Raw genomic sequence first — 26,032 nt, forward strand, 5'->3', positions numbered from 1 at the left:
ATTCTGGTTCCTACATTATATATCAATATATATCAATACAGTCTGCAAGGGATACAGTCCGTAAGCACACATGATTGTGCGTGCTGCTGGTCCACTAATAGTATTAACCTTTAACAGTTAATTTGACTCATTTTTATTAATTACTAGTTTATCTTATTTTATTATTTTTTTTTTTAAAGGACCTTATCGTCACCATACCTGGTTGTCCAAATTAGGCATAATAATGTGTTGATTCCACGACTGTATATATCGGTATCGGTTGATATTGGTATCGGTAATTAAGAGTTGGACAATATCGGAATATCGGATATCGGCAAAAAGCCATTATCGGACATCCCTACACATGACCATTGCTGGACAAATACTATACAGAAACACATTTACACACTACTGGGCATTGAATCACCACCAACTGTGTACAAAATGGGTTATTTTCTGGCGCATTTAAAAATCAATAAACCCGCATCAGCAATTAAAACATATCTTACGTGGTACTGTCAAAATTAAAATAGCAAAAAACCATATTAAACGTGGAAAAAAATTAAGAAATACAATATCTGAACTCACAATCTATAGAACCCATTTGAGCTTCCGGGGTTGGCCGACATGGTCCCACAAGATGTAGCTTCTCCTTAAATATCCTTCTTGAAAATGGCCTTGCAAATATATATGTGTTGTCTTGTCTAATCATAAAAGATGCAGACGAGGCGTGTTGGCTGAGTTCTTAAAGTTTACTCCACAGCGTGCTCATCAATAACATCCAGCTGCCGGCATGGCTAAACGCGGCTACTGCGCATGTTCTTCACTACTGTGGAATGCTGAGTAACGGAGTTCTTATGTTACCTAGCTCATAACATCAGTATATACTGTATATCTACCTTAGGCCAGCAAGAAGGCCTTACTGACAACAACTCGTGATCTGATTGGCTATCGCAACTGTCTATCAACTGTATGTCCCCATTCACTTACAGTGCACGGACGCCCGCATTGTTGATTCTGAAGGCTTCGAGCAGATTTGGTACAGCATAGCAACATAAGCTAGCTGAATTCTGATTGGATAAAAACTCTATAACCTAAAAACAACAGTATTGGAAGGAGCATAATATGACATGAAGAGAACATGAATACTTTTAGATATTTAGGGAAAGTAAATACAAAATTACTTTTATCTTTAATTATGATTATGATTTCTGGTTATGTTAGGCCAGCAGAGAAGGCCTTGCTGGCCCTGAGGGCACACCACTGTCATTTTGATGCCTCTGACCCAAAGTTTTGTAGTCTGGCTACGTTGTGACATCGCAGCGAGTTAGAGGTACTTATTTGGACATGAAGTAAAGCTCTCAGCCAGAGGGGAGGACCTCTGTTTGAGGGAATACAAGAAAAGGTAGGCTAAAGTATTATTTTCATCTAATCTTGGCATGAGCATAATAACACCAACCTGCGACAAGCAGCGACATAAATGCCTTTATATGTTGTTTTGATGCAGCGCTGTATTGATACGAGAGTGCGCAGGTGTACCTAATGTTGTGACTAGGTACATCTGTATACTGCTTATAAAGTTTATTTCTGAGCGTGTATGGAGAAACAAAATAGGAGTGATGTTTATTTCCAAGATGTATATTTAACAGTGGACATTTTCAAAAGATAAATGATGATACTGTTGGAGTGGGTGGGGCACAGTTTCATTTGCAATCTGGAAAACCATCCACAAACGAACATTTTACAGACAAACTCAAAAAACAGGTTATAAAAGTGACCGTGGAGCAAAATTTCAATCAAATTTGCACCAATGCATATCTAATACATACAAAACGCAAAACCAGTGAAGTTGGCACGTTGTGTAAATTGTAAATAAAAACAGAATACAATGATTTGCTAATCCTTTTCAACCTATATTCTGTGACGACCGGGGCGCATGGTGATGCGGGGTTCGTTCTCTCAGGAATGCAGACGGGCGTCAGACACAGCGTGCAGGTAAGAAAGTATTTATTTAATAAATAAATTATACTGGAACAAAGAAAAGGGTGCTCATAGCACATAAGGTAAAAACTAAGGAAGACTAGCGTGGAAGCTAACAGGTACAGAGCAAGAACGAAAAGTCGTCTACTGTTGCAAAAAGCAAACTACGAAGCAAGAACGAATGACAGGGAGGGCAGGCTTAAATAATAATGTCAGTGATGACAAACAGGTGCGTGTCGGGAACAAACGCGGCAGGTGAAAATAATAAGCAGCCATGGCAACAAACTCAGGTGTACAAAACAGGCACTCAAGGAGTCCAAAACTAACCAAAAACACAAGTATCTTGAAAACGTAAACAAAAAAATATGATCCGGGCAGCGGATCATAACAATATTCAATTGAATAGAATCTGCAAAGACACGATACTTAACGTTTGAACTGTTAAACTTTGTTATTTTTTGCAAATTTTAGCTCATTTGGAATTTGATGCTTGCAACATGTTTCGAAAAAGCTGGCACAAGTGGCAAAAAAGACTGAGAAAGTCGAGGAATGCTCATCAAACACTTATTTGCATCCCATATGAGTGAACAGGCTAATTGGGAACAGGTGGGTACCATGATTGGGTATAAAAGCAGCTTCCATGAAATGCTCAGTCATTCACAAACAAAGATGGGGCGAGGGTCACCACTTTGTGAACAAATGCGTGAGTAAATTATTTAAGAAGAACATTTCTCAACCCGCTATTGCAAGGAAGTTAGGGATTTCACCATCTACTGTCCGTAATATCATCAAAAGGTTCAGAGAATCTGGAGAAAACACTCCACATAAGCAGCAAGGCTGAAAACCAATATTGAATGCCCGTGAACTTCGATCCCTCAGGCGGTACTGCATCAAAAACCGACATCAGTGTGTAAAGGATATCACCACATGGGCTCAGGAACACTTTAGGAAACCACTGTCAGTAACTACAGTTTGTTGCTACATCTGTAAGTGCAAGTTAAAACTCTACTATGGAAAGTGAAAGCCATTTATCAACAACACCCAGAAATGCTGCCGGCTTCGATGGGCTCGAGGTCATCTGAAATGGACTGTTGCAAAGTGGAAAATTGTTCTGTGGTCTGACGAGACGTGATGCGTGAGCAAATTGTTGAACAGTTTAAGAAAAACATTTCTCAACCAGCTATTGCAAGGAATTTAGGGATTTCACCATCTACGGTCCGTAATATCATCAAAGGGTTCAGAGAATCTGGAGAAATCACTGTACGTAACCTTTGATCTCTCAGGCGGTACTGCATCTAAAAGCGACTTTAGTGTGTAAAGGATATCAAAACATGGGCTCTGGAACACTTCAGAAAAAAGTCAGTAACTACAGTTCGTCGCTACAACTAGATGTGCAAGTTAAAACTCTACTATGCAAAGCAAAAGCCATTTATCAACAGCACCCAGAAACGCCGCCGGCTTTGCTGGGCCTGAGCTCAACTAAGATGGACTGATGCAAAGTGGAAAAGTGTTCTGTAGTCTGACGAGTCCACATTTCAAATTGTTTTTGGAAACTGTGGACGTTATGTCTTCCGGTCCGAAGAGGAAAAGAACAATCCGGATTGTTATAGGCACAAAGTTGAAAAGCCAGCATCTGTGATGGTATGGGGGGTGTATTAGTGCCCAAGACATGGGTAACTTACACATCTGTGAAAGCGCCATTAAGGCTGAAAGGTACATACAGGTTTTGGAGCAAAGTATATTGCCATCCAAGCAACATCTTTTTCATGAACGCCCCTGCTTATTTCAGCAAGAAAATGCCAAGCCAAATTCTGCACGTGTTTCAACAGCGTGGCTTCGTAGTAAAAGAGTGACGGTAGTAGACTGGCCTGCCTGTAGTCCAGACCTGTCTCCCATTGAAAATGTGTGGCGCATTATGAAGCCTAAAATACCACAATGGAGACCCCGGACTGTTGAACAACTTAAGCTGTACATCAAGCAAGAATGGGAAAGAATTCCACCTGAAAAGCTTCAAAAATTAGTCTCCTCAGTTCCCAAACGTTAACTGAGTGTTGTTAAAAGTAAAGGCCATGTAACACAGTGGTACAAATGCCCCTGTCCCAACTTCTTTGCAATGTGTCGCTGCCATTAAAATCTAAGTTAATGATTATTTGCAAAAAAAAATTAAGTTTCTCAGTTCGAACATTAAATATCTTGTCTTTGCAGTTTATTCAATTGAATATAAGTTGAAAAGGATTTGCAAATCATTGTATTCTGTTTTTATTTATGAATTACACAACGTGCCAACTTCACTGATTTTGGGTTCTGTATTATCTAGACCAGTGGTGTCCAAACTTTTTCCAGCGAGAGCCACATAAATAAAAATCGAAGGATGTGGGGGCCATTTTGATACATTTTATACATTAAATATACTAAAACCAAAACAATATAGGTCAATCAATAATTAAACTATCTGAACACAACATCCGCATCTTAGTTTTGAGTTATCAGTAACAAAGCATATTCTACATAATTTCACCCTAAATTAGGTATTTTCAGGCATAGCAATGTCTAAATGACCTAAAAGTAGCAATACTACAGTGGTTTAAGCCACGAGACGAGGCCAAAACAATCAGACCGTGCTATTTAGTATCGAGAACACTGATTGGCTCAGCCTCAGGCAACATTACTAACATTAGCATGCTTTGCAGCCAAACGCCTTAGACTCACATAACTTGGTACTTGACAAATGCTAACATTAGTGTGTTAACTTTTTTAGTCGATTTTGCAGCCAAACACCTCAGAGTCATATAACTTGGTACCTGATACATGCTAACTGTTAGTATCCTAACTTTCTAAGGAATCTAAGCTAAGTTTACATGCTAATTACATACCAATATGATATTTTTAACTCTTTATTTTAAACTGTGTTTTATTTCAGTCTTTGTTTTTAAGTTTTTATTTTATCTGATCTTTTTTATATATATTTTATATTTGTTTTAAAATGATATGTTTCAGTCTGTCTTATGCCTTTGCTTTTCTATACTGCTACCTGATTGTGGTGTACAGTCATTTGGTTTTCAACTGGGGTTGTTTTTGAAGGGCTTTATAAATAAAGTATAGAGTATGGTATGGTATGCATTCGTGGTGTGGGAAAAAATCGATTCGAATTCGAATCACGATTCTCACGTAGTGCGATTCAGAATCGATTCGAATTTGAATCACGATTCTCACGTAGTGCGATTCAGAATCGATTCTCATTTTTTAAAAATCCAACAAAACAATACACAGCAATACCATAACAATGCAATCCAATTCCAAAACCAAACCCGACCCAGCAACACTCAGAACTGCAATAAACAGAGCAATTGAGAGGAGACACAAACACGACACAGAACAAACCAAAAGTAGTGAAACAAAAATGAATATTATCAACAACAGTATCAATATTAGTTACAATTTCAACATAGCAGTGATTAAAAATCCCTCATTGACATTATCATTAGACATTTATAAAAGAACAATAGTGTCACAGTGGCTTACACTTGCATTGCATCTCATAAGCTTGACAACACACTGTGTCCAATATTTTCACAAAGATAAAATAAGTCATATTTTTGGTTCATTTAATAGTTAAAACAAATTTACATTGTTGCAATCAGTTGATAAAACATTGTCCTTTACAATTATAAAAGCTTTTTACAAAAATCTACTACTCTGCTTGCATGTCAGCAGACTGGGGTAGATCCTGCTGACATCCTATGTATTGAATGAATAGAGAATCCTTTTGATTCGGGAAAAAAATCGTTTTTGAATCGAAAATTGTGTTGAATTGAAAAAAAAATCAATTTTGAATCGAATCGTGACCCCAAGAATCGATATGGAATCAAATCGTGGGACACCCAAAGATTCACAGCCCTAGTATGCATACGCTTCATAGTCATATGACTTGGTGCTTGGCACATTCTAACTGCTAGCATGCTCACATTATCATTTAAATTCAGCTTGTGCATTTCAGCCGCTTGCACATTTCACGCACCATTTTGCCCAAAATTGCATATTCTATTTTTTTGTGTACAAGCTGGGACCGTAAATGGCCCTCGGGCCGCACTTTGGACACCCCTGATCTCGCCAAATGAAGTGCATTAAATGTTGATTAAAATCACTATAAGTCCCGTTAAACAAAATGCTGATTAAGTGAAACAACTCAGAGAGGATGATGGTTCTGATTTGTAGGGATGCTGGCTGCCAAATGCAAAAACAAACAAAACATTGACCAATTATGAGGCCACAAACGGGTGACCTACAGATACAAGTTGAGAATAACACGCACCGGTTGTGGGCTGGCAATGAGCTAGAAATGTACTGCACGACAACCACAATGTATCCCACTGAATAGCTTGTGGATTTTCACATGCATTCCAATACTGCAGTGGATTGAAATGGAATTAGTTCAAATGTTACCTACTCTTTAACACCAGAAAATTGTTTACTTTCAGTGGTACTTTGATTTTGATACGCCTAATTCAACAATACATTTTGACAAATTTTGCCAGGGTTTTTGTATAGCATCTCTTGATAAATAATATCAAGACAGCGGACATTTATCAATGAAAGTATGGAGAGGCTGCTGGTGGTGTGTTTGACGAAGAAAGTCCACTCTCCAAGTTAAATGCTGTACATGATTATTACATTGTTTCATAAAACTAAAATACTTTTTATTGTACTCTTTTATACAAATATTCTTATGAAAAAGTAAATTTTTCCTTTTTAGAAGGCATGTTATATGTGACATGTGGTGTATTGAGGCGGGGCCAAGCACCAATTTCATTCAATGACGGACAGTGATTTGAGATACAAGTGCTTTGTTCTAAAAGCTACATCACAGAACTAATTAAGCTTGTAGGTTGAGGTACTACTATAGTCTGTCTATAAAGTGCCCAAACAAAGAATAATAGACGTTGGTGACTCAGTCTCTATGTTTTTTTTATAATTGAGTTTGACTGCAAAAAGCCACAATGGGGCCAACGAATGTTGCGAATAGATGAGAAACACCATTGAATTCTAGAAAGTACAAAGGTGCCGTCCGGTTTCCCCCTTTCCTCCTCTATCTCCGCTAATCGCCGTCTTGCCAAGAAACGTTTTAAATAAAGGTGAAAGTGATGTTACAAATGTACAGGTAAAAGCCAGTAAATTAGAATATTTTGAAAAACTTGATTTATTTCAGTAATTGCATTCAAAAGGTGTAACTTGTACATTATATTTATTCATTGCACACAGACTGATGCATTCAAATGTTTATTTCATTTAATTTTGATGATTTGAAGTGGCAACAAATGAAAATCCAAAATTCCGTGTGTCACAAAATTAGAATATTACTTAAGGCTAATACAAAAAAGGGATTTTTAGAAATGTTGGCCAACTGAAAAGTATGAAAATGAAAATTATGAGCATGTACAATACTCAATACTTGGTTGGAGCTCCTTTTGCCTCAATTACTGCGTTAATGCGGCGTGGCATGGAGTCGATGAGTTTCTGGCACTGCTCAGGTGTTATGAGAGCCCAGGTTGCTCTGATAGTGGCCTTCAACTCTTCTGCGTTTTTGGGTCTGGCATTCTGCATCTTCCTTTTCACAATACCCCACAGATTTTCTATGGGGCTAAGGTCAGGGGAGTTGGCGGGCCAATTTAGAACAGAAATACCATGGTCCGTAAACCAGGCACGGGTAGATTTTGCGCTGTGTGCAGGCGCCAAGTCCTGTTGGAACTTGAAATCTCCATCTCCATAGAGCAGGTCAGCAGCAGGAAGCATGAAGTGCTCTAAAACTTGCTGGTAGACGGCTGCGTTGACCCTGGATCTCAGGAAACAGAGTGGACCGACACCAGCAGATGACATGGCACCCCAAACCATCACCCAACCATGCAAATTTTGCATTTCCTTTGGAAATCGAGGTCCCAGAGTCTGGAGGAAGACAGGAGAGGCACAGGATCCACGTTGCCTGAAGTCTAGTGTAAAGTTTCCACCATCAGTGATGGTTTGGGGTGCCATGTCATCTGCTGGTGTCGGTCCACTCTGTTTCCTGAGATCCAGGGTCAACGCAGCCGTCTACCAGCAAGTTTTAGAGCACTTCATGCTTCCTGCTGCTGACCTGCTCTATGGAGATGGTGATTTCAAGTTCCAACAGGACTTATCGCCTGCACACAGCGCAAAATCTACCCGTGCCTGGTTTACGGACCATGGTATTTCTGTTCTAAATTGGCCCGCCAACTCCCCTGACCATAGCCCCATAGAAAATCTGTGGGGTATTGTGAAAAGGAAGATGCAGAATGCCAGACCCAAAAACGCAGAAGAGTTGAAGGCCACTATCAGAGCAACCTGGGCTCTCATAACACCTGAGCAGTGCCAGAAACTCATCGACTCCATGCCACGCCGCATTAACGCAGTAATTGAGGCAAAAGGAGCTCCAACCAAGTATTGAGTATTGTACATGCTCATATTTTTCATTTTCATACTTTTCAGTTGGCCAACATTTCTAAAAATCCCTTTTTTGTATTAGCCTTAAGTAATATTCTAATTTTGTGACACACGGATTTTGGATTTTCATTTGTTGCCACTTCAAATCATCAAAATTAAATTAAATAAACATTTGAATGCATCAGTCTGTGTGCAATGAATAAATATAATGTACAAGTTACACCTTTTGAATGCAATTACTGAAATAAATCAAGTTTTTCAAAATATTCTAATTTACTGGCTTTTACCTGTATATTACAACTAATCCTCTTGGCAAAACACTTCAAGTTAGTTGAAAATTCTGAAGAAAAAAATGGTGCAGTTTCAAAAACACTGTGGAGAATACGATGAACTTAAGACTTTATCTCAGTGTATTGATAAAGCAGGGATCACCTACACCAGGGGTGCTCACACTTTTTCTGCAGGCGAGCTACTTTTCAATTGATCAAGTCGTGGGGATCTACCTCATTCATATATATAATTTATATTTACTTATTTATGAAATATATGTTTTTGTTAGCAAGTTAAAGGTGTTGAATGATAATGCAAGCATGTTTAACACATAGTTAATATTGTTAATAAATTAAAGGTGTTTAATGATAATACAAGTATGTTTAATACATATAGTTAATATTGTTAACAAGTTAAAGGTGTTTAAAGATAATGCAAGCATGTTTAACACATACAGTTAACAAGTTAAAGGTGTTTAAAGATAATACAAGCATGTTTAACACATAGTTAATATTGTTAATAAGTTAAAGGTGTTTAAAGATAATGCAAGCATGTTTAACACATATAGTTAATATTGTTAACAAGTTAAAGGTGTTTAAAGATAATACAAGCATGTTTAACACATATAGTTAAAAATTGTAATAAGTTAAAGGTGGTTAAAGATAATACAAGCATGTTTAACACATATAGTTAATATTGTTAACAAGTTAAAGGTGTTTAAAGATAATAGAAGCATGTTTAACACATATAGATTCCTTTCTTTCATGAAGACAAGAATATAAGTTGGTGTATTACCTGATTGTGATGACTTGCATTGATTGGAATCAGACAGTGGTGCTGATAACGTCCGCATTTTCGAATGGAGGAGAAACAAAGTCCTCCTTTCTGTCCAATACCACATGAAAGTGGTTGGTTTTTGGCATCTTATTTGTCCAGCTTCCGTACTCTTTTGTATACACTTTACAAGAAATACATTGTCGGCAAACTCCGTAGCTTGCTAGCTTGTGCACGCCAGCTTTCTGAGACTCTTATTTTGTTAGCGCAACTGTGCAACTGTGCAGTTGGTCTTTGGAGTTTTGACGCCAGGTACGGCGACAGAGTCTGTTGAAATAAAGTGTTTCTCGCCTTCCAGTCGGTAATTTTAATGAGCTGGCAGCAGCCAGCGTCATCTCAGAAGACCCTCGGGTGCCGTGAATGTCAATCAAGTGACGAAAGTGACGTCATAGTGAAGATTTATGATCGCTCATTTTTAGGACTATTTTTTTAATGCCTGGCTGGTGATCGACTGACACACCTCCGCGATCGACCGGTAGCTCGCGATCGACGTAATGACCACCCCTGACCTACACGGTGCCTGCGGGCACCAAGTGGGCCCCAAGGACCACATGAGTCACCCGCAGGCCTTGTTGTAAAAATAGACAACTCACAAGTGAGCTGCATTTAAAATACATTGTATTCTGTTGTTATTCTTTTTTAATCACATTTGCATTTATACAGATTTTAAAATGAAAATATCTTAAAAATATGGTCATTGTAAAAAATTGTTTTTTACATTTTAGATGAAGTCTGACCTACTGTAGTTCAAAAGTCAGTATTGTTCGCCCGACAAGACCAGTGATCATGGAGAATAAACTGGCGAGCACAGCGAAGAAGCGCGCTGAATGCAGATTCTTACCCACCAAAAATGGCAGGAAGAGATAGAAAACGTATAACTTTCAAAGCAAACGGGAGAAGTTCTTTATGACTCTGCAAGAAACTTGCGTGTGTCTCATTTGCGGGGCAACGGCGAAGCGGCACAAAAACAAGGAATTTTTGATGTAGAAGTTGTCAAAAAAGCAATGACTATAATTGCTAACACGTAAACTTAAAGACGAGGAAAAAAATGACACCTTAACAGTCGAATTAAAGGCAACATAACTACAAACGTAACCAATGTGGACATGCTACATTTGAGCATAAAATAAAATACTGACAGTTTGGTCATGTTTGGGTTTTCCTGTGTTTTAATTCCTGTCCAGTGTTATTTCTAGTTTCTACTTCCTGTGTTTAGAATTACTTCCTGTTTTAGTGCTCTTGTTTTGTCAGTATTTCCTGTTTGGTTCCATGTCCTGTCAGCACACCTGATTCTAATTAATTAGTTCTATTTAGGTCCACCTGGGTCCCTCCTTCAGTGCTGGATCATTGTACTTTTGAGACTGATGCTGAGTGTGCTCTTTTTGTTTGTTCCCTGCTTCCTGGACTAGAAAATTAGTTTTACTTGCAAGCCGCCTGCCGTCCTTGGGGCCACGCTGCAAGCAACGCTCACCAGATCGCGACAAGAACGGAATTCTAACTACCGTATTTTTAAAACTATAAGGCGCACTTAAAATCCTTCTATTTTCTCAAAAATCGACAGTGCGCCTTATAACCCGGTGCACCTAATGTACAGCATAATTCTGGTTGTGCTTACCGACCTCAAAGCAATTTTATTTGGTACATGGTGTAATGATAAGTGTGACCAGTGGATGGCAGTCATACATAAGAGATATGTGTAAACTGCAAGATGACGCCAGTAACAACACCAACACTTTAACTGTTCCTTTGAGAATAAAGAACATTACACACGACGCTCAAAAATCTGTCAAAATGTTTTTAGTACGACTTCGGTAAGCTATGAAGCCGCACCGCTTGATGGATTGTCGGCGCATTAAACATACGAGTATTATTATGATGTGTGTATAAGGGCCGCAAAATGGCACCTATTAGCAGACATATTACCTGGCGTTTTGTTTTGCAATATTATGCAAAACCAACTTTTGTTACCTTCTGGTACCTGCTGATGTGTATTTGGGATGCGCATAAGTCCTGAAAATGTGCGCGCGTCCGCCATTGTAGTCCGTGGCGACACCGTAGTCATAAGCTTTCTTCTTTTTTCTCTACCTTCTTATGTGGCATTCATAGTCCGCTGTTGCCATTTCTAATATAAAGTAGCGTAAAGTTCTTACTTATATCTGTCAGTAGACTAGCTATCAAAGCGCTAAAAACTCTAGTGGGTTTACATAATTCACCTACGGAACTTTAGTTATTAGAGGGTTCCGGTCGGACGGTTTTTCACGGGACACATTTCCGGCGTTGAAGTGAAGTGAAGTGAAGTATATTTATATAGCGCTTTTCTCTAGTGACTCAAAGCGCTTTTACATAGTGAAACCCAATATCTAAGTTACATTTAAACCAGTGTGGGTGGCACTGAGAGCAGGTGGGTAAAGAGTCTTGCCCAAGGACACAACGGTAGTGACTAGGATGGCGGAAGTGGGGATCGAACCTGCAACCCTCAAGTTGCTGGCATGGCCACTCTACCAGCCGTGCTATACCGCCCGTTGCAAATACCGTTGATGTTGCATTATTGAGCCACGGATGAGGAGATCCTTCCATCCATCCATTTTGCTGCTCCGTTATTGATTTAAGTAAAGTCTGAATGTCATTAAAACAATTAACTCCATCTTTTGACACTTCTTCCACTCCCGTCCTTGCACGCTACACCGCTGCAACAAAGATGACGGGGAGAAGACACTGTCGAAGGTGAGCCACGTAGGTAAGACCGCCCACAAAACGGCGCATCCTGAAGAGACGCTCAGAAAGCTACAAGATAGTGTTTTAAATTTAGAAAAAATCATAATATGACCCCTTTAATGCGCCTTTTGTATGAAAATAGACCTGATAATAGACCCTCTCATCTGCAGCGCGCTTTTTATACCGGTGCGTCCTATGGTCCGAAAAATACGCTACAAAGATGATGGCCGAGTTGGCTTAAGTCTTTGCATATTACCGTTTTGTTAATTTATTCGTTGAGTGGATAATGTACAATAAAAGAAGGTATTGGTGTGTCGCTACAGCTTTAGCCTGCTGCCAGCCACAACAGGAGCAGCTGATTAGAATAGCAGCAGCCAATCCGGAGGGCGCTTAAAGTCAGCTGACACGTCCTCTTAAACAGTGTGATGTGTGACCTGAGTTAAGCAAGACATTATTTTTTCCACATCCAGTGGACACATTTAAAACAACAGTTTCTTTCATTCAAAAATTGCAGCGCATTCTTATACTTAGCAAACTTATCTTGCGGGCCACAGGCCGGATTAAACCTGTTCGCAGGCGTACGTTTGACACCTAGAGCAGGGGTGTCATACTCATTTTAAATCAATGCCACATGGAGAAAAAGCTACTCCCAAATGGTAAAATCACGGCAGGATAACTTAAAAATAAAGACAACTTCTGATCGTTTTCTTTGTTTTAAAATAGAACAAGCGCATACTGAAATGGTAGAAATCATAATGTTGTTTTTTTATTATTATTTTTTTTTTTTTACAATTAATTAGTTAATAGTATATATACTTTATTTGTCGTTCTTTATATTTTCTGAATAAATCATGTGATAATGTTCATCAGTCAACTCATTGGTGTTAATTTTCAATCTATCAAGATAAAAAAAAAATTCCAAAATCAAATTACAGTATGTTATTTATGTAGTTTGATCATTTTCCTCGACTGACGTACTAACATCATGTGGTTTATTTTGTACATATGTAGCGTCATCTACAAAGTCTACAAAATGGACACTTTTAGAACAGCTGTTTCTTTCATTAAAAAAATTTCAGGTTAATTTTTATACTTGGCAAACTGGTTGCTTCTTTTTCTCCCCCTCCATTTTTCTGCATTCTTTCGTATCTCAAGTTATCATTACGTATACGTATTGTTGCATTTGAACAACTGTATTGTTGATAATAAAGGTAAATTATTGGTATAGTTCATTATCAATAGCACTATTTCTATTGGTATTTGTATTGCTCCATTTGTAGTGTAATAATGCTCATTGTCATTTCTGTATTATTTTTTATTTTCGCTAACTGCTTATTTGCTATCACTTTTACCATCATATTTGTGCATGTCGTATTTGCTGATGTTGCTCTATTGTTGTTGTTGTTGTTGTTGTTTTTTGCTGTTATTGTTTTTGTCTCTCTGTCTAATCCCCCTCTTGTCCCCACAATTTCCCCCTCTGTCTTCTTTTTTTTCTCTTTCTATCCCCTCCTGCTCCGGCCCGGCTGCACTAAATGATAATATAAATATACATTTAATAAAGCCAAATACCAAATAAACCTGTTCGCGGGTCTGATCCGCCCCTCGGGCCGTACGTTTGACACCCCTGACCTACAGCTTTAAGCTGCAATTAAACCAGTGTGGGTGGCACTAGAACAGATCTGGGCATTCTGCAGCCCGCGGGCCACATCCGGCCCTTTGTGCATCCCTGTGCGGCCCGCGTGAGGCCAATCATAAATTACAAAATACATTTTAAAAAGTATCTATGTCGAGTATGGAATACAACGGTGCTGCTTTTGTTTTGAAAAGCGTTATTTGTATTACTTCCGTGTGGAGGTATGCACGTGCGTGATTGTGAGTGAATGTGAACAGCGGCAATCACAAATTACAAAATAAAGTTGAAAAAACATCTATGTCGTGCGCGCAATACAACTGTGCTGCTTTTATTTTTAAAAGTGTTATTTATGGGCGTATGTCCGTGTGTAACCTGTGAGTGAAGGTGCACAACAACAAGTAATGCACGGTTTACACCCGAGACGCTATAAAGAGAAAAGTTAATGACGAATGCCGTGTTTTCAACAAGACATGGACTGCCAAGTATTTCTTTACAGAAATGAAAGGTAAAGCCGTGTGCTTAATTTGTGGTACACAGGTTGATGTGTTTAAAGAATATAATTTGAATTGCCACTACACAACGAAGCACGAGGAAAAATACTGGAATCTGTGTGATGAAGCACGCGCAAGGGAGGCTGATACGTTGATGGTAAAACTGCAAACCCAACAAGGACTTTTTGCCAAATTTCACACCGCAGATATGCAGCCGTCAGGACAAGTTTCGTTATTTCTCACAAAATCGCCAGAAAAAGTAAGGCACTTTCTGACGGAGAGTTTATTAAGGAGTGCTTATTGGACTCTGTTGCGCTGATATGCCCGGAAATTTGGAGCTTCAGCTGAAGAACAGAACGGCCGACTTTGACTGTTTTTCGCTGGCTTTGGATGAGAGCTGCGATGTACGTGACACCGCCCAGCTGCTCATCTTCTTACGTGGGATAACTGCAGACTTTCAAATCACGGAGGAGCTGGCAGCCATGCAGTCAATTAAAGACACAACCACAGATAATGACTTGTTCACATAGGTAAATGCGTGTTTGGACATGTTAGGACTGAAATGGGACAAGCTGGCAGGTGTGACAACAGATGGATGTCCAAATCTGACGGGGAAAAATGTTGAACTTTTAAAGCAGGATAAACTTTAAATTAACCCTGTGCAGAAATTTTTGCATTGTATTATACATCAGGAAGTGTAGTGTAAGACAGTGTTAAAACTAAAACCATCAAAAGCAATCTGCTTTTGGTATAAAGTTAAGTTAGGTCATACTTGCCAACCCTCCCGAATTTTCCGGGAGACTCCCGAAATTCAGCGCCTCTCCCCAAAACCTCCCGGGACAAATATTCTCCCGAAAATCTCCCGATTTTCAGCCGGAGCTGGAAGCCACGCCCCCTCCAGCTCCATGCGGACCTGAGTGAGGGCAGCCTTTTTTCATGACGGGAGGACAACAGGGTGACAAGAACTAAATCATCCAGACTAGAGATAAATTGTATTATTATGTTTATTTTACCTAAAAATAAATATATTTATTAATTTAAAAAAAAAAAAACTAAATACATTTTTACTATATTTTGCTAAAAACATCAAAATTAATTGTATTTTTATTTGTATTTTTTTGTGACTCCTTATTACATCCAGCCATAGAATTATACATTAAAATAAACATATTTGAAATAATTGATTTTAAATTATCTTAATAATTCATTTAAAATGACCATATTTAATTATTAAAATAATTGCTTGTTTATCAACAACTTTAGCATTTTATTCATTACATTTTGAAACTCTCAGAAGCCAAGTTATGTTATATTCCTTAATATTTATTTATGCAAGTTTGAAGTATCAATTATCTAAACACAGTTTTGTTTGCATATTTTCAGGATGTAGATATCTATATATATATATATATAAATATATATATGAAAGACTTGACTTGGTGAATTCTAGCTGTCAATATACTCCTCCCCTCTTAACCACGCCCCGCCCCACCCCCGACCACGCCCCCAACCCCCACCTCCCAAAATCGGAGGTCTCAAGGTTGGCAAGTATGAGTTAGGTTAAATGAAAGTATTATTATTATTATAAATTATTATTATTATTATTTATCTTCCGGTATATCAAACATAATATTGAGCAATATTTAATTGAAATATTGTCGATGTGGCCCTGCAGCAGTGCTCGGGTCGCTCATGCGGCCCCTGGTAAAAATTAATTGCCCTGGTAGGTAAAGGGTCTTGCCCAAGGACACCGACAGCAGTGACTAGGATGGCAGAAGCAGGAATCGAACCTGGAACCCTCGAGTTTGTAGCCGAGCCACGCCACCCCAAAGAAAGGTAGACATTTGACTGACACTGTCAGGGAAAAGTTCATGTATTGGATCTCATTACAGGAATATCAACCGCCAGTGAATGTTGTCACCGACCTCAATAAAAAAAATGTAAAAAGTAATGTTTCGGTTCTTGTGAGTGTTGTCACTGACCTCAATAAAAAAAATGTAAAAAGTAATTTTTCGGTTCTTTGGGACATGGATCTGTTTGCTCCGCTTGGGCTTTAACATCTGTGACATAAAGCCGAAAGGAATGACGCATGATGAAAAGTCTTTAGTGGTACCAGTACAGCCAGAATATGAAGTATGTTCTGCATAAGCCTTTGGATTCCTGAGCATCCAGAGAGGGCAAGGGGAGAGTTAATAACTCTCATCTGGACGACTGTGACACACACACACACACACACACACACACACACACACACACACACACACACACACACACACACACACACACACACACACACACCTTTCCCCTTTTGCATGCCTCGTTACGTTGTCCTTCCCCCAGCAGTGTAACACGAGCACATAATTGATTTATCACAATGCCGTGTGTCAAAGCGTCATCGACACCTTCACTAAGAACCTTCATCCTCTACACACACACAAACAGGCTAATTCACAAGCGACACGCTTCGAGCTTAGGGATATCTGCGCAGGAAATGACGACTGTTACTTCACAAAGCCTTGGTTTCCTCCATGTGTCAGTCATTGAGGAGTTAAACGGACACCTTAGGCTTCACCCTCATCTTGTGTGTGTAAGCGGAGTCAAGGCGAGGGACATTGTGTGGCGGGTCAAGGAGATGCTTGTCCATTTTGGAAATGATCAATCAGTTTGTGTTAAAGCTGAGGAAGTACAGTCGCAGGATTTTTTCAAATTACATTTTTGGTAACACTTTAGTATGGGGAACATATTCTAAGTAACAAAGACTTATTTGGACACTAGGGGAACATATGGGGACGGCGTGGCGCTGTTGGGAGAGTGGCCGTGCCAGCAACCTGAGGGTTCCTGGTTCGATCCCCAGCTTCTACCAACCTAGTCACATCGGTTGTGTCCTTGACACCCTCCACTTTTAATTAATAACAATCTCGTAGAAAGGGTCAAGCATTTCAAATTCTTAGGGGTGAACATAACAGAAGATTTATGCTGGGACATTAACACTGCTTCTACAGTCGGAAAGGCCCAACAACATATCTTTTTTTTTTTGAGGAAACTAAAATGCGCAAACATTCCGCAGAAATCAATGGTCAACTTTCACAATTGTGCCATCGGCAGTGTCCTCAGATTTTTAGAGTGGTTGGCTAGCTGCACTAAAGCGAACCAACAGGCCCTCCAGCGAGTGGTTAAAGCGGCGGGGAAAATTACAAGGACGATACTCCCAGAGATGAGTGCCATGTACACAACTCGCTGCCTAAAGCGAGTACACAACATCCTGAAGGACAGATACCACCCAGCACATGGCCTCTTCAACCTGCTACCCTCTGGAAGGAGGTATAGATCGATTCGCGCCAGGACCACCAGAATGTCTCACAGTCTGTATCCCCAGGCTGTGAGACTGCTAAATGAACAGCCTGCCCCTTTGCTGCCCCGGACCATCTTATTACCTCACTCTTCACCACCTCAATAATTGTGCTCTGGACATTGCATTACTGCAACATCAACGTAACACCCATCAGACATCCGACTGTTCCCACCCCCACGTCTCTCTTATCGCGATCTTCCTGACAAAGCTAAAATGCTAAAATGTAAACTATTGTCAACCTGCACAACAATGCAGTTTCTATGCCGCTGGACAAAGCTCAAACAAAATCTCGTTGTTCATGTATGACTTAAGTGATATTATGACAATGACAATAAAGGAATTGATTGATTGAGCAAGACACTTCACCCTTGCTCCTGATGGATCGTGGTTAGCGCCTTGCATGGCAGCTCCCGCCATCAGTGTGTGAATGTGTGTGTGAATGGGTGAATGTGGAAATACTGTCAAAGCGCTTTGAGTATCTTGAAGGTAGAAAAGCGCTATACAAGTATAAACTATTAACATACTGTAAGTAACATAGACTTAATTTAGAGTTATTTGGTTAGGGTTAGGGTTAGAGGTTGAGGGTTTTTGTATAATAAGGCCATGCAGAATAAGGCATTAATAAGTACTTAATAATGACTAATTCAGAGCCAATATGTTACTAATTTGCATGTTAATAAGCAACTAATTCAGTGGTTCTTAACCTGGGTTCGATCGAACCCTAGGGGTTCGGGTGAGTCGGCCTCAGGGGTTCGGCATAGCCTCCGCCACGGAGGTAAAGAGACATCCGACTTATCGTGTAAATAAAAACTTTTACTTATCACCGTATTATGGATATCCCCAAACAATGTTCCCTCTAATTTTCCATCTGATTTGCAGGTTTTTTGATTGATTGATTGATTGAAACTTTTACTAGCAGATTGCAAAGGAAGAGAATACACAGTACAGTTTACACAGTACAGTACATATTCCGTACAATTGATCACTAAATGGTAACACCCAAGCTATCCATACACTTGGGTAAAACGGAATCCATGCTGTTTGGGTCCCACATCAACCTTAAGAAAGTCAATGTCTTCACTATAAAAGTGGGTGACATTGTTATCACCAGGAAAGATGAGGTCACCTACCTAGGTTCCATTCTAGAGGCTAATCTTTCCTGTGATAAAACGGCAACCAAAGTAATCAAAAAGGTCAACCAACGAACAAGATTTCTCTATAGAATCTCCTCTCTGGTCAACAAAAGCACCATGAGCATTCTAGCGGGAACTCTCGTTCAACCCTTTTTCGATTACGCATGCACCTCCTGGTACCCTAGCACCTCCAAAACCCTCAAATCTAAACTCCAAACATCCCAGAACAAGCTAGTCAGGTTACTTTTAGACCTCCACCCCAGATCACACCTCACTCCTACCCACTTCTCCAAAGTGGGCTGGCTCAGGGTGGAGGACAGAGTAAAACAACTTGCACTGAGCCTAGTCTATAAAATCCGCTACACCTCCCTGATACCGAAGTACCGGTACATGTCAAACTACTTCCTTAATGTAAATGACCACCAGGGGGAGCGCCACTAACCACGTTAAACCCAGATTCCGATCTAACAAAGGTCTTAACTCATTCTCTTTCTATGCCACATCGATGTATAATGCGCTCCCAACAGGTGTAAAAGAAAGGGCATCTCTATCCTCCTTCGAAACCGCAATAAAAGTACACCTCCAGGCAACTTCAACCCTAAACTAACACCCTACCCGGACTGTTAATAATCAAAGTTAAATAATCAAATGTAGATACTTTTTCTTATGCCTTCTGATCTCTCTCTCTGTTCTCAATTGTTGATGACTGAAATGATGATAACAACCAAACCTAACACCCCCCCCCCCCCCCCCCCCCCCACATTGTAAATAATGTAAATAATTCAATGTATATACCCTGATGATTATCTTGTGTGATGACTGTATTATGATGATAGTATATATCTGTATCATGAATCAATTTAAGTGGACCCCGACTTAAACAAGTTGAAAAACGTATTCGGGTGTTACCATTTAGTGGTCAATTGTACGGAATATGTACTTCACTGTGCAACCTACTAATAAAAGTTTCAATCAATCAATCAATCAACCCGAATACGTTTTTCAACTTGTTTAAGTCGGGGTCCACGTTAATCAATTCATGGTAATGTGTGTAAGGTGTGTAATTTGTTGTGAGTTCATGCACTGTGTTAGTTTTGTTCTATGAACAAGGTGATGTTCATGCACGGTTCATTTTGTGCACCAGTTAAAAAAACATACGACTTTTTCTTGAATTTGAAAAAAATATATATTTATATTTTTCACTACAGAAGGGTTCGGTGAATGCACATATGAAACTGGTGGGGTTCGGTACCTCCAACAAGGTTCAGAACCACTAAACTAATTAACGGTGAATATGTTCCCCATACTAAAGTGTAACCAATTTTTTGTTTTTTTTGAAGTGTGCATCCACTCACCTCTGTTTGAGTGACCATGGGATTTCCCAGGTCACACACCACCATCCTGGACTCGTTCACCATCTTGTACTCGCAGTTCAACTGGGCCAAAGACTAGAGGAAGAACATGTGGGAAAGGACACAAAAAGTGAGCATCGTAGAACGTGATGAATGCAAAGCGACGGGAGTCACAAGAAGGAGCAAGAGAGCGTCTAAAAACAGGGAGGAGGGAGCACCAGTGATGAATGCTCTGACAGTAACAACCTCATCCATCACGCAGCTCCATTACACACTCATTAGTGCAGACAAACACACACACACACACACACACACACACACACACACACACACACACACACACACACACACACACACACACACACACACACACACACACACACACACACACACACACAGCAATTGATCCTGTCCATTTCCGGGGCTACTCACACAGCTTGAAGGCTTTTAGGTCTTTGCCAGCAAAGCAATGATAAAGTTGCTTAAATCAGCCCAAAGCAACAGGAAGTGATGTCATGTGACCGCATGCACACAAGCCAGGTTCCGTTCTGAAGTTTTCTTTTTTTTTTTTTTTAGAAAGAACCCATGAGAAGTGTGTCTCCAGTGTAAGTGCAATATTCTTCCAGGTTCTTACGTCAGAAAAGGTGCGCAACGGCCTTCATCCCAGCCCTAAAATGTGGGCGTCCCTTGTCAAATCTGGTCTACCGCGTATTCCACCGTCGACTTAAACACTTTTGTTCTTACACGCCTATGACACTGGAATAAGACCAGCGCCCCTGGAAGGTAAAACGTTATATTGCACTTGAAGTTTGGATGCAGTGTACACCACACATAATAAAATGATAAAGGAAACTTCCAGAAAACGATCAAATATATTCTCATAGCTTCAAATGAGACACCTGGAAACATCCATTGAGATGATAACAAAAGCACCGTAATGCCACACTATGCACATCCTTGTCTCGTAAATGTGACCATAGTGGAAGGGGACCGCGCCTATATCTGCCACGTTTGGCCATCCTGGTAATAACGGACGTTCAATGCAACTGGACGGTGATTAATGACTATTTGAAAGAAAATACATTCAAAATTTTGAGTCTATCAAATGATTCCATTGTTTTTCTGACAGTTAATATCACGCTCCCTGGTGCAAGCACACACTCTTAACATCACAAATGCAAATCCTGTTTCCATATGAGTTGGGAAATTGTGTTAGATGTAAATATAAACGGAATACAATGATTTGCAAATCCTTTTCAACCCATATTCAATTGAATGCACTACAAAGACAAGATATTTGATGTTCAAACTCATAAACTTATTTTTTTTTTTGCAAATAATAATTAACTTAGAATTTCATGGCTGCAACACGTGCCAAAGTAGTTGTGAAAGGGCATGTTCACCACTGTGTTACATGGCCTTTCCTTTTAACAACACTCAGTAAACGTTTGGGAACTGAGGAGACACATTTTTTAAGCTTCTCAGGTGGAATTCTTTCCCATTCTTGCTTGATGTACAGCTTAAGTTGTTCAACAGTCCGGGGGTCTCCGTTGTGGTATTTTAGGCTTCATAATGCGCCACACATTTTCAATGGGAGACAGGTCTGGACTACAGGCAGGCCAGTCTAGTACCCACACTCATTTACTATGAAACCACGTGGCTTGGCATTGTCTTGCTGAAATAAGCCGGGGCGTCCATGGTAACGTTGCTTGGATGGCAACATATGTTGCTCCAAAACCTGTATGTACCTTTCAGCATTAACGGCGCCTTCACAGATGTGTAAGTTACCCATGTCTTGGGCACTAATACACCCCCATACCATCACAGATGCTGGCTTTTCAACTTTGCGCCTATAACAATCCGGATGGTTCTTTTCCTCTTTGGTCCGGAGGACACGACGTCCACAGTTTCCAAAAACAATTTGAAATGTGGACTCGTCAGACTACAGAACACTTTTCCACTTTGTATCAGTCCATCTTAGATGAGCTCAGGCCCAGTGAAGTCGACGGCGTTTCTGGGTGTTGTTGAATAACGGTTTTCGCCTTGCATAGGAGAGTTTTAACTTGCACTTACAGATGGAGCGACCAACTGTAGTTACTGACAGTGGGTTTCTGAAGTGTTCCTGAGCCCATGTGGTGATATCCTTTACACACTGATGTCGCTTGTTGATGCAGTACAGCCTGAGGGATCGAAGGTCACGGGCTTAGCTGCTTACGTGCAGTGATTTCTCCAGATTCTCTGAACCCTTTGATGATATTACGGACCGTAGATGGTGAAATCCCTAAATTCCTTGCAATCGCTGGTTGAGAAAGGTTTTTCTTAAACTGTTCAACAATTTGCTCGCGCATTTGTTGACAAAGTGGTGACCCTCGCCCCATCCTTGTTTGTGAATGACTGAGCATTTCATGGAATCTATTTTTATACCCAATCATGGCACCCACCTGTTCCCAATTTGCCTGTTCACCTGTGGGATGTTCCAAATAAGTGTTTGATGAGCATTCCTCAACTTTATCAGTATTTATTGCCACCTTTCCCAACTTCTTTGTCACGTGTTGCTGGCATCAAATTCTAAAGTTAATGATTATTTGCAAAAAAAAATGTTTATCAGTTTGAACATCAAATATGTTGTCTTTGTAGCATATTCAACTGAATATGGGTTGAAAATGATTTGCAAATCATTGTATTCCGTTTATATTTACATCTAACACAATTTCCCAACTCATATGGAAACAGGGTTTGTAACATTGAGGTGGTTATAGTATTTATATAAACAAAGTTTCATCTACAGATTATTATTCACATTCAGCCAAGAAGAAGAAAAAGCTGTTGTAGCGTGCACACGCACTACATTACCATGACAACACAATTTCACATGACAAGCACTGCCTGGATTGATACATGATCTTTTTCATGGATTTCAATGACATTCACTGGTGTCGGTAAAACTCCATGTTCCACAATTTTCACACAACCAAGACAGAAAGGTGCCATGGCAAAGTATTCCTCATTAGCAGGCATGTGATTTGAACTTAATGAAAAAGACTGAAAATAAGCCGGGGGTCTAGGGGCCGCGGGTCCAGCCAGGTCCAGGGCGGTGCCTTGGTGCGGGGTGCAGTCATGTTGTTTATGTTTCACAATGATTCAACTATTCAATGTCAAAATATACACAGTAGAAATAATGAACAAAATGTCAGCTACGGTCTTGTTCTAAAACACCAATGAAAAAAAGTTAGCATTTAGACAGGCTATACTGTAGCAAAAGTCATCACATGTCTGCCGCTCAGCATTAAGGGTTGGAATTGGAGGTTAAATCACCAAAAATGATTCCCGGGCGCAGCCACCGCTGCTGCTCCCTGCTCCCCTCACCTCCCAGGGGGTGATCAAGGGTGATGGGTCAAATGCAGAGAATAATTTCGCCACACCTAGTGTCAGTGTGACATTCATGGGTACTTTAACTTTAACAATCATGTGTGTTCTTAAATGTGTATTTCCACGTCTTCCATGTCGAGATCAGTTTTGATTTGGGCTTACATGGTAAACATGCATCCGCTTGTCCCTTTCAGCTGCATTTGGGTAAACAACTAAAATTAATGTTTTATCCAGACGCATGCATTTGGCCCAATGTGACCAAGCAGATGCATTGTGGGTTTCCTGGACGTCGTCTACATTGCTAAAATAAAAATCTATAGAAGGTAAATCCCTCTGCCATCTTCCACTAGTTTTTTTAATATATAAATCGCCCGCTTGAATATTCCCTCTTCTCTTCTACAACTCTCTCGTCGTAATTTGGGATGTCTGTTGTGATTTCCCTTCCTGGTTCCATGACCCGCCCTATCTTGCCTCTGATTGGCCTATCCCTAATGTTTTGCCTTAATCTTAACCAATCGTGACTCATCAGAGTAAACCAACCAACCAATCATGGATGTTCTTATACGTAAACCAACCAATCATCATTGATGTTTCCCGTATATCAGTGGTTCTTAACCTGGGTTTGATCGAACCCTAGGGGTTTGGTAAGTCGGCCTCAGGGGTTCGGTGGAGCCTCCGCCGCGGAGGTCAAAACACACCCGACTCATCGTGTAAATAAAAACTTCTCCCTATCGGCGTATTATGGATACCCTCAAACAATGTTCCCTCTAATTTTCCATATGCGTGAGCAAACGCAAAAGCTCCTTTCAGTGGAGCACATGTGAGCACACCTGACTAAATAACAAATTAAATGTTTTATTATTATAATCAAATGACAGCTGTCATTTCAATGAGATTATTTTCTAATATAAGTGTTTTGGCCCACTTACAATGACAATAACAAAAAATATTGTTTTTCATGAACTGTGTACTTGTATTGTTTGTCTGGGTGGAGGTCCTGCTTTGGAAATAACTTGTACCCCTTTCAGACATTGCATTTAGTTCCCATTAAAACATTCACATGTTGCACAATGAGATGTAAGCAGGGGATCATGTGTACATTCCTGCAACTTCCTGTTTGTAAAAAATATATTTGTATTAGTATTTATTTAATATACTAACAGCATTTCATGATTAATATTTATAAATTAAGATTCCTAATAAATGACACTAGAATAAGCACACATTTGATTGGTAAATCATAGTGTAACGACCTGGAATGACACTTTATGTGTGGTGTTGGAGTTGTCCAACTTTTTGTGTGGCTGTAAACGCATCGCTGGCTAAGTGCCATATGTGCATGTGTTGGCGCAAGTGAGAAAGAGCGAGCGGCTGCTGTTGATATATCAAAGTTGCTTTTGGTCTGGTTTTGGTCTAAGAAAAGGAACAGACTTTGCTGTGAAAATAAATAAATTATTTTATTTTATCATTTTAAATGACATGAGAGTGACACTTGCCAAGGTGAAGCCACGCATATCTGAACTGGTCTCTCAAAGGCAACAGCAGAAGTCAGACTGATTTGCAGGTGTGTAACTTGTTGTGAGTTCATGCACTGTGTGGGTTTTGTTCTTTGAACAAAGTGGTGTTCATGCATAGTTCATTTTGTGCACCAGTAAAAAAACATAACTTTGCCTTGAATTTGAAATTTTTTAAACAATTTTTTTCACTAAAGAAGGGTTCTGTGAACGCACATATGAAACTGGTGGGGTTCGGTACCTCCAACAAGGTTAAGAACCACTGCCGTATATATTTTGTCCCCTGGCCGTGGAGTTTCTTTGCCATATAGCTTCTATTTTTAAGTTAATCATTTTAAAACCATAGTTTTTACCACTGGATGATCAAAAACCGTACTCATTTCGTAGTTGTTGGCAGGTATGGCAAAGAGACAGATCAAGATTTTACCAGACATTGTAGGTCGAAAAAAACAAAGAAAAACGGAATTAAAAAAACTTTTTTTTTACATAGATAAAAAAGACGGATTTACGATTATAGACGGAAAAATCCCATGCCTGTCATTAGTAACGAGCCCGCCTTCATTCATAATTTAAGCACTTTTGCCTAATTTATGCGAGAGGGCGCGTCCGCAGGCTGGATTAGAGAATACGAGTAAGAGAAACGTGCGCGTAAAAAAAACACTGAAATGCGTGTTATTCACCTCCACTTTCCTCTCCACGCCAATGTAGTCGGCCTCTGGTGGGATCATAGCGTGGAGCTCCGTCTCGTAGGCTCCTTCTCCTCGGTTTGCAGCTGTGATGGTCAACATCAGCAAATTGTCGTCACCAATCACCAGCTCAGAGTGGTCCCTAAATCACAGCACAGCAAAGACATTCGTCTATATAAAGTTCATATAAACATGGACATAAGTATTATAAAGGACACTTATAATGTATTTGGTCTTTTCTGATTTATAAATGTTGTTACAATGTTGGATA

At 39.8% G+C, this 26,032-nt stretch overlaps 1 protein-coding gene across 1 annotated transcript in view; it reads right to left on the reverse strand.

Moving 5' to 3' along the window:
- The window catches only part of itga8 (integrin, alpha 8), a 204,019-nt gene that overhangs the window by 25,384 nt on the left and 152,603 nt on the right, over positions 1-26,032 (reverse strand). The window contains exons 20-21 of the mRNA XM_061954587.2: positions 25,756-25,903; positions 20,196-20,288 (exon numbers count right to left, since the gene is read on the reverse strand). Of these exons, the coding sequence (XP_061810571.1) occupies positions 20,196-20,288; positions 25,756-25,903 (241 nt within the window). The remainder of the gene's footprint in view (positions 1-20,195; positions 20,289-25,755; positions 25,904-26,032) is intronic.

This window comes from Nerophis lumbriciformis, linkage group LG04 (assembly GCF_033978685.3).
Source record: "Nerophis lumbriciformis linkage group LG04, RoL_Nlum_v2.1, whole genome shotgun sequence".
In the NCBI taxonomy this organism is placed as follows: domain Eukaryota; kingdom Metazoa; phylum Chordata; class Actinopteri; order Syngnathiformes; family Syngnathidae; genus Nerophis; species Nerophis lumbriciformis.